Genomic DNA, 8,656 nt, shown 5'->3' on the forward strand with positions numbered 1-8,656 from the left:
GGACACTGGATGGGTTGGACCTGTGCCTCTTGAAGGCAGGGCTGCGTCTGTAGGACCAGAGATGCCTCTGTGGGTAAGAGGTGATGGGAATGAGGAAGATGGGGGTGACTGTGAACCTGACTCCCAACCCCCTATTTCTGCCTCCCAGGGAAGAGAGACTGGGGTTGAGACAAAGTGGAGATATTTTCCCTGTGTGACCTGGGAGAGAATGGACATGGAGTTTCAGGGCAGTTTCTGCTAAGTTCCCATGAGCAGAAAAAGAGCCAATGAGAGGAAGGGTCCTCTTTATTCAGATCCTTTCCAGGTGACCCCGGGTGGGCCACAGGCCCATTCACTTTCCCTGCAAGCCCCCGCTTCCTGTGGTGATGAGAGGCCTTTGTCCTGACCCACCCAGAGCCCAGGGCAGCCTGTCGGGATCTCCAGATATTCAGCAGGGACCCCCATCCCTCCCTGTCCCCAGGCCTGTGTCTTCTCAGGACTCAGAGCTGGTTCTCTGGCTCAGGCTCCATGTACTTCCCCGTCCCAGGGCTGGGGGCTTTGGGTACCTCCATCAACCCACAGGAGCAGCTCCTGGAGAGCTGCCACAACCTAAGAGACCACATCTGCTTTGCGGTCAATCCGGCAGTAACTGTTTGCATCAGAGTGTAGCAATTCCTGTGAAAACAGAGAAGAGGCCTCCACCCCTGTAGCCTTCTCAGAACAGGGTCTGGCATCTCCCAGGCTCTGGGCCCACCCAGGGCTGCTCTGGGGCTGAACCTGGCTGTGCTCAGGGGGTCCCTGTTCCCAGGCACCTCCCTCCTCTGCTCACCACCCCCTGTTCTCATTTTCACTGCATTTTCCTGAATCTCAGAGCTCAGCCAGGTGCTGGTGGGGGCAGATCCTGGGTCCCCTGGAGCCTGCAGGACCAGAACATCTATGGCCCACACTCACCTCATAGATGGGAGTGGCTGTTCTGGGGCTGGGTAGGGGGACCTGGGCAGGGGAGAGAGGGGATGTCAGGGGACAGGGAGGAAGGGTCATAGAAACCCAGCCTGGAAGGTTCCTGTCTCTGATCGGCCAGGACTTACTTCCCTGCCTCCACTTCCAGTCATTTCGCCTCAGGAGTGACCAGCTCTGCCCCTGAGCTCAGCCTCCCAGTGTGGACACAGCACCCCAACCCCTGTCCTGGCTGGGCCCACCCCGCACCCTTGTTAATGTGGGCCCCTGACTGATGCTCCCAGTGTCCACTCTGCACCTGCTGCACTCCAGGGGTCTCCTCAGGTGATAGAGCGTCCCGGGGAGGGGTGAGCACATGGCGTGGGTGGTCCTGGCCCTGTAGAGAGGCCCGGATCCTGGCCGGAGGCACCCACTTTGACCTGACTGTTCTGGGGAAAGGTGGGTCAGTGCTGTGCTGTGGGGTTGATGGTCCCCCTGCCCTGAGCCTGCACTGTTGGGACCCCAGTAGAAAAGGGCTGGGGAGGGAACAGGCTTACCGAGAAGGTGGATCTGTGAGAGGGACCATGGCCTGGAGACAGAGACAGGAGTGAGCAGCCGGGTGGGAGGAGAGCCTGGGCCCCTCCTGCAGGAGGGTGTGGGGGTCCTCAGCTCCCAGAGAATCAGGGAGAGGGAGCCTCTTCTCAGGGGAGACCTGAGCAGCTGAGGTCGAGGAGGTGACCCACGACCCAGAGCCCACAGATCAGTCTGACCAAGACCGTCGGGGTCCCCTGTGTCATGTTTCCTGATATCCTCCTTGCAGCCCCAAGGAAAGGGTCAGAGGCCCCCAGGGGGTGACTGGCAGGAGTGGACACCATAGGGCAGGCCTAGGGGCTCCCACACCTGGGCTGAAGGGACACTCACCGGGGGTGGAGGCTGGGGGCTGCTGCTCCCTGAGGTCACGCTGGGTGCTGGCCCTAGGAAAGGTCAGGGTTATTCACGAGGGCACAGGGAGAAATCACAGGTTTAGGGGCAGAATAAAGGACAAGGAAGGGACTCCATTTTCAAGGACTGGAGTGAAGGCCTCCTGTCTCCATCAGTTTCGTGGTAGGAGCGGCCAAGGAGGGGGAGCTGAGGATAAGCCTTAAGCAGTCACATCTGTCCTGGCCAGAGGGGAAGGACCCCCTAGGCAGATGCTGGGTGAGGAGAACATTGACCCTGGGACCCAGGAAAGGGACTGAGGACCCAGGGAGGGAATCAGACCACCTGGGTTTGCCTGAGAGGAAGGGTCAAGGCCCCAGAGGGAAAGCAGGGCCGGCTGTGTGTGCAGGACACTGGGGTAGCTGGGGGCACGGGGAGGCAAGGAGCATGTATCATATTCTCCCAGAACTCAGTATCCCTGCTGTGGCCAGACCCTCCTTTCAGGCCTGGAGATGCTGAAATGGGGCAATGGCCTTGTCCTCTCTCTCTCTACCTCTTGGCAAGAGACATAAAAGACAGCAGGTCCTGAGGTCCAGGTTTTCCCGTCTCACACCTCAGGGACATCAATCATGATGGGGTGCTGACCCCACCCAGCCTGTCCAGGCTTTGCCACTCCCCACTGCGTGACCATGCCCAGGACCCCCACCATGGATCTCAAGCCTGCAAATCCCTCCTTACGGTGGGTAAATTCAATGAACAGCAGAAGGTACCAGGTTCTGAGCACTCCCGTCCTATCTCCCTCCCTCCCTCCCTCCCTTCCTCCCTCCAGGCAGCTGTGGCTTTGCTGTGTTAGGGAACTAGGACAGCACTCAGGGGTGCAATCTTAATTGTGCCACATTCATAAAGGAGGAGGCAGCCTAGGCTCAGCAGCTGGCAAGGGAGGAGCCCTGGAATGAGAGGGAAGGATTCGTTGAGAGGAGGCGGAAAGCCTAGCCCTGAATACAGGGCGGGGTCTCCCTCCTCCTGGACTGGGGTCAGCCTAGGGCGTGGGAGGAGGCTGGGGAAAAGCTGCGGTACCTTCCAGTCCTGGAGAGGAGCAGAAAACATGCCAAGGCGGCCACCAGAGCCACCCCAACCAGGACCCCAGTCATGATGCCAGCGACAGCCCCCACAGGAAGGCCTGGGACGTAGTTTTCTGTAGAAAGGGGAAGGCAAAGGGGACGAGGCCCAAGTCTGTTCCAAGGGAAACCATAAGGGGCCTTGCAGGGCAGGGGCACAGTCAGGGAGGAAGGAAACGCGCCAGAGCCTCAGCGTGGTCTGTTGGGCTGTCCTCATAGCTGACTTCCTCGCTCTCCGTGGTTGCACCATTTTCTGTGTCTCAGACTTGACACACTGAGATACACCGACTCCTACGTTCTCCCACAGGTGCTTGCACCTGGCCCTGCTCCCGTGCCTTTAAATCCCTTCTTCCTCTCACGTCACACTTCTTCCCTCTGTTTCTTTTTTCTTTTTCTTTTTTGGAAGGAGTCTTGCTCTGTCACCCAGGCTGGAGTGCACTGGCACAATCTCGGCTCACTGCAACCTCCATCTCCCAAGTTCAAGCGATTCTTTTGCCTCAGCCTCCCAAGTAGCTGGGATTACAGGTTTGTGCCACCATGCCAGGCTAATTTTTATATTTTTAGTAGAGATGAAATTTCGCCATACTGTCCAGGCTGGTCTTGAACTCCTGACCTCAGGTGATCTGCCCGCCTCGGCCTCCCAAAGTGCTGGGATTACAGGCATGAGCCACCGCACCCAGTCTTCCCTTTGTTTCTTCTTTTCCATTCCATGATTGTCATACAGAGCGAGCCCTCACTGTCAATTCAATGCTGATGAGCGGGGATGATGCTCTTTGACTGTTTTCAGGGGTCTTCCATGTGCCAGGCAGAGTGGGCACCAACCTACCTACAGCTCATCTCATCCTCCTATCACCTTCAGGGAGGGGGGCTTCACTCCCATCTGCAGAGTTAGAATCTGAGACTTACAGTGCCTCAGTAAGTCAAGGAAGGTCACAGAACTCGTACATGATAAAACCAAATTTTTACTGCATTGTTCCTGATTTTATTGCTAATAACAACATCAAAAAAATAAGAATACTAGTTGATAACATCAACTGAGCTCTCACCCTGTGTATAACTCTGCTTTAATCTCTTTAATCTCCTAATAAACCTCCTCACAACCACCCTGAGATCCAGGTGTTACAGTGAGTTTGATCTCTAGCACGCATATATATTTTGTTGTTGTTGTTATTCTTTCTTAGCCTGTCCATCTCTCTGCTCACATCACCCGTCTGTTCTGCACATTGTCTATGCTTTCCATTGCAGCCTTTAGCTATTAGCCAGTATTGTTTTTTGTTTGTTTGTTTGTTTGTTTTTGAGACAGAATCTCGCTCTGTTGCCCAGGCTGGAGTGCAGTGGCGCAATCTCAGCTCACCGCAACCTCCGCCTCCCAGGTTCAAGCAATTCTCCTGCCTCAGCCTTCCGAATATCTAGGATTACAAGCGCCCACCACCATGCCTGCCTAATTTTTTGTATTTTTAGTAGAGACAGGGTTTCGCCATGTTGGCCAGGCTGGTATCGAACTCCTGACCTCAGGTGATCCACCCGCCTCGGCCTCCCAAAGTGCTGGGATTACAGGCGTGAGCCACCGCTCCTGGTCCCAGAGTTGTTTTAAATTCCTGGTCTGATAATTTCAACATCCCTGCCACATCCGCATCTGGTTCTGATGCTTGTTCTGCCTTTCAAACCATATTTTTTTTTTTTTGCCTCTAGTCTGTCTTGTAGTTTTTGTTGAAAGCCAGGACGTGATGTACTGGGCAACAGGAACCTGGGTGAGCACGCGTTCAGTGATGCGGTGGTGAGTGTGGGGAGGGAGGGGTTCTGTGGTCCTGGAAGGAGTCTGTGCCCTGGGCTGTGAATGTCACAAGTGCCTCTCAGTTTTTTCTCCCCCTTAGGTGGGACATGATGGCTAGAGGGGGCTGGAGTTGGATATTTCCCCTCCCCTCGGTCAGTTAGGCTCCCATAAACCCCCAGCAGGTGAGGCTCTGGTAAAATAACGATTTATTCCTGCTAACTAATAACTATCTGAACTTGCTAAGAACAGATGCTCTGGGATATTTTTAAATGTTTACTTTTTTTCTACTCCCTAGAAAGGATGCGGGGGATTATTACGGGATATTCACAGTAAGAACCAGGTAGAGTTCCAGGGTGTAAGGCAAGAGTGTGGGGCTACCCGCAAGCCTGATCCCTCCCCTGAAAACCTTCCCACAGCCCTGCAGCCCCAGGGTCAGATGAGACTCAGCTCCCAGGGGCAGATTTAGGGGAAACAGGCCAGAGGAATGGGACATGGGTCTTAGGCCCTAGAGGAACAGAAAACAGGTGTGGCCAGAACCTCCTAGGATCTTATATCCAGGTCTCCATCTCTGAAGAGGTTATAAATCATTCCTTCATTCAATCCCTCCCTCCTTCATCAGAGAACTACAGAGTGTGTGTCTCACGTTGGGCCCAGAACCTCCTAGGATCTTGTATCCAGGTCTCTCTCTCTGAAGAGGTTGTAGATCATTCCTTCATTCATTCCCTCCCTCCTCCATGAGAGAACTACGGAGTATGTGTCTCACACTGGGCCCTGGCTGGTGCAGGGTGTGAATGGGGAGAGAAAGCAAAGTCCTCCCCTTTATCCTCCCATTGGAATGATACCCACACATCACGAAACACACGATTTCATGTCCAGAGATGGGCGGTGTGGACCTGAGCGAGGAGGCCTGAACTTCCCCAGCACTGACTGATTGTTGAGGCAGGTGATTTAGTTAAGAAAAAACTGATTAATTCTGTATTTCCTCATAACACTCCAGACCAGAATCTCCCCCTCTGAGCTGTAGACACCTAAGAAGAAAACATCCGAACCAGTGGCTACTCCGAGGTCCACAGACACCTAGTAAGGCACAGGGGATGAAGGAGAGGACGTGGCAGTAGCTGCAGACAGTCCTCATGTGACTCTGCCAGCTGCGATCTGCCCACCCTGGCTGGTGTCTGTATCTCTCTGTGCCTCAGTTTCCCCTTCATACAATATGTAAATGGAAAATGGTCTGCGGCTTGCCACTTTGTCTGTGAATGAACTTTAAATTATTCACAGGATCTGACTTGAAGCTTGGCACAGAGGAGGTGTTCACATCGACAGCATCTGTTATTATTTGCCTCCATGGGAGAGCACCCCTGGACATGATCCCCGGTGGACAAGAAGCTGCCGGGAACATTTGCTCACCTCTCTTCCTACCCATGGGCCACTGACTGCCCAAGGGCATCTGTTAAGCTCCCCATTCAGGGGGCCGATGCCCTAGTAATCCTGTCCACCTGCCCTCTCCAGGCTGAGTCCGAGGTAAAGTGGTAGGCTCTGTCCTTGTCTAGATGAGCCTCTGGGAGCTGAGCCCTCGCTGGTGAGAAGCTCCAGGAACCACCGCCCGCAGACGGCTGGTAAATCCTTGCTCCCAGTAAGCCCTGCCCAGGAGACCACACCCCAGCCCTGGCACAGGCTTCCCGGGGTCACATGGAGTCAGGAGCCCTGAGGCTGGGCTTCTGTGAGGATCCCAGGACCCCCTCAGGCCAGGCCCTGACCCAGCTCTCCAGGGTCTTTCTCAGGGTCAGGTTCATGGGGAGGGCATGGGGTGCTTGGCTGAGACTGACCACCCCCTGCTGAGGCCCCCCTCCCATCAGCGAGTGTCTGCAGGGCCTGGATGCAGGAAAGGACTTCTGATCTGTTGAAGTTTACCTACCATGTGTGTGTCCTGCACTAAATGCCCAAATCTCAACATGGGACAAAATGCAGAGAGGGATGCAGGCACAGCCCAGGCCTGACAATCTCGTGTGTGAAGCAGAACTGGCCCCCATCACCCAGAGGTATGGGGGAATCACTCACGGTGTACGTGGAGCTGGCCAGTTGCTTGGTCAGAGTCGTAATTGGAATCTATGGTTCGTAAGGTGTAGGGTCCTGCGTCCTCCAGGGTGATGTTTTGGAACAGCAGGGATCCATTGGAGTATACTCTCTCTCGACCAGTGTGTGCCACCCCTGGGATATTTGCTTGAATGTCTGTTATATAACCAGCAACGAGAGGGCTCCCTTCTGCCGTTTTCCCCTTGTGCCAATAATAGGCTTGAATAGTCTCTGAAATATTGCAGGCCGGTAGAAGAACATCCTGTCCCTCTGCAGCACTGGACGGCATGGCTTCGATAGTGAACTGGACAGTGGTGGGCGGGTCCCAGAAGGTTAAAAGTGAGGCTAGGAGGTGAAGAGAGCATCAGTCAATACTGGGACCTATGGAGTGCGATGGAAAGATAAGGCCCTGGGTCCTCAGGGTCTCCTCATTCCTCAGCCTTGGAGTGTGTGTGTGTGTGTGTGTGTGTGTGTGTGTCCCACTGGGTCAGCAGCATGACCCCCATTCCTTCAACACCTAGGACCTTGGCATTTCCCTGTGTGGAATCCTCTTCCCCAGGGGTCTGCCTGGCTCCCTCCACACTGCCCTCAGGTCCTGCTCACATCAGGGTGTTTTGGGGAGACCCCTCCCCTGACACCTCCTCTACAGACCCTGGGTCTCCCCTTTCTGACCTTTCCCTGCTCTGTTCCCTCCAGGGCTCTTGTCAGCACCTGACCTCACATTCTAGATCTCTTTAGGTGTCTGTCTTCCTCCCCATGAGAGCGTGAGCTCTGTGAGGGCGGGACTTGTGTGATGTTGGTTGCACCCCAGTGCCTGGCACAGGCTGCAGACTCCTGTGGATGAGTTCATGAGCATTCTCAGGGCCTCCAAGTCCTGAGGTTTATTTCCCAGTGTCTGAGGTTGTTGGCTAAGAGCAGTGTTTTATGCCGTGGTGATGTTTTTATTTGAACTGTCATCTGGTATAGTTATTATCATTTTTTCAAAATGTAGTGGCCAGTGATGATTAACCAGGAAAAGAGAACACTTGAGATTTTCCTGCCTTTTACTAATTCCAGTTCACTGAGATTTTCCTGTTGTGACCCCTGCCCCTCTCTAATGTTCTCTCCCTTATCCAGCCTCCAACAGAAGCCCTCAGTCCCCTCTCAGAGCCCCAGGAGACCCCAGCTAGAAGCCCTCTGTCCCCTCCTACCCAAGAGACCCCAGTCAGTCTCTGTGCCCCCTCCTCCCACCACTCCCAGAGAGTCCTCCCCTCACCTGTGATCAGGAGCCCCTGCCAGGGCCTGTGCCCTCCATGGGGAGCGGCTGAGGGGGGGCCCATGGTCTCTGCTGCCTGCTTGTCCTCTGTGGAAAGGAGCTCGGGCTCCAGGAATGCTCTTGTCAGAGCTGCTGTGACTGTCTGCTGTCCTGACCTTCCTCCTTCTGTGCTGAGCCTCCTCCCAGGCAGAAGCACTTCCCAGGGCCAGGGGCAGAGGTGGGGCTCTTCCCAAGTCACACCTCTGCCCCCTCCCCTCTCATTTCTGCGTTTTTTGTCCCTCCTTCCCCTTTCTCTTCTGTGTACATTACAGTTTCCTAACCACCCTTTGAGAAGCAGGGTTGGTGGAGTCCCCTGTCCCCAGAGAGGGTGACTTGTCACCCCTGCACTGACCCTTTGGGAATGTCACCACAAACAGAGGTACTCTGGGGTCTCCCAAACTCGGGGAACTGTTTCCCTTTGTGACACAGAAACCCAGCTGGGCCCCCAGGTCTCCTCATGCTCCCCAGTACTCAGGGAGAGTGGGATGATATGCAGCAGGAAGGTGACAGAGGTGGCTCTGTGGGACAGAAAGTGGGGGGCGACTACAGGGGGGACAAGTCCCC

At 54.9% G+C, this 8,656-nt stretch overlaps 1 protein-coding gene across 5 annotated transcripts; it reads right to left on the reverse strand.

Annotated features, from left to right (window-relative positions):
• Positions 1-223: 223 nt before the first annotated feature.
• Positions 224-8,216, reverse strand: LOC100607148 (carcinoembryonic antigen-related cell adhesion molecule 4). 5 transcript variants are annotated; one of them, XM_030797149.1, is made up of 7 exons: positions 8,054-8,216; positions 6,784-7,143; positions 2,911-3,028; positions 1,837-1,889; positions 1,473-1,504; positions 931-972; positions 224-654 (listed from the first exon to the last, which is right to left on the reverse strand). In XM_030797149.1, exons 1-7 carry the CDS (start codon positions 8,115-8,117, stop codon positions 589-591), a joined length of 735 nt encoding a protein of 244 aa, XP_030653009.1. In that variant the 5' UTR covers positions 8,118-8,216; the 3' UTR covers positions 224-588. The 5 variants fall into 5 exon arrangements, with proteins under 5 accessions (XP_030653009.1, XP_030653011.1, XP_030653010.1 ...); XM_030797151.1 differs by lacking the exon at positions 6,784-7,143; XM_030797150.1 differs by lacking the exon at positions 2,911-3,028.
• Positions 8,217-8,656: the final 440 nt, after the last annotated feature.

Source organism: Nomascus leucogenys, chromosome 17 (assembly GCF_006542625.1).
Source record: "Nomascus leucogenys isolate Asia chromosome 17, Asia_NLE_v1, whole genome shotgun sequence".
In the NCBI taxonomy this organism is placed as follows: Eukaryota; Metazoa; Chordata; class Mammalia; order Primates; family Hylobatidae; genus Nomascus; species Nomascus leucogenys.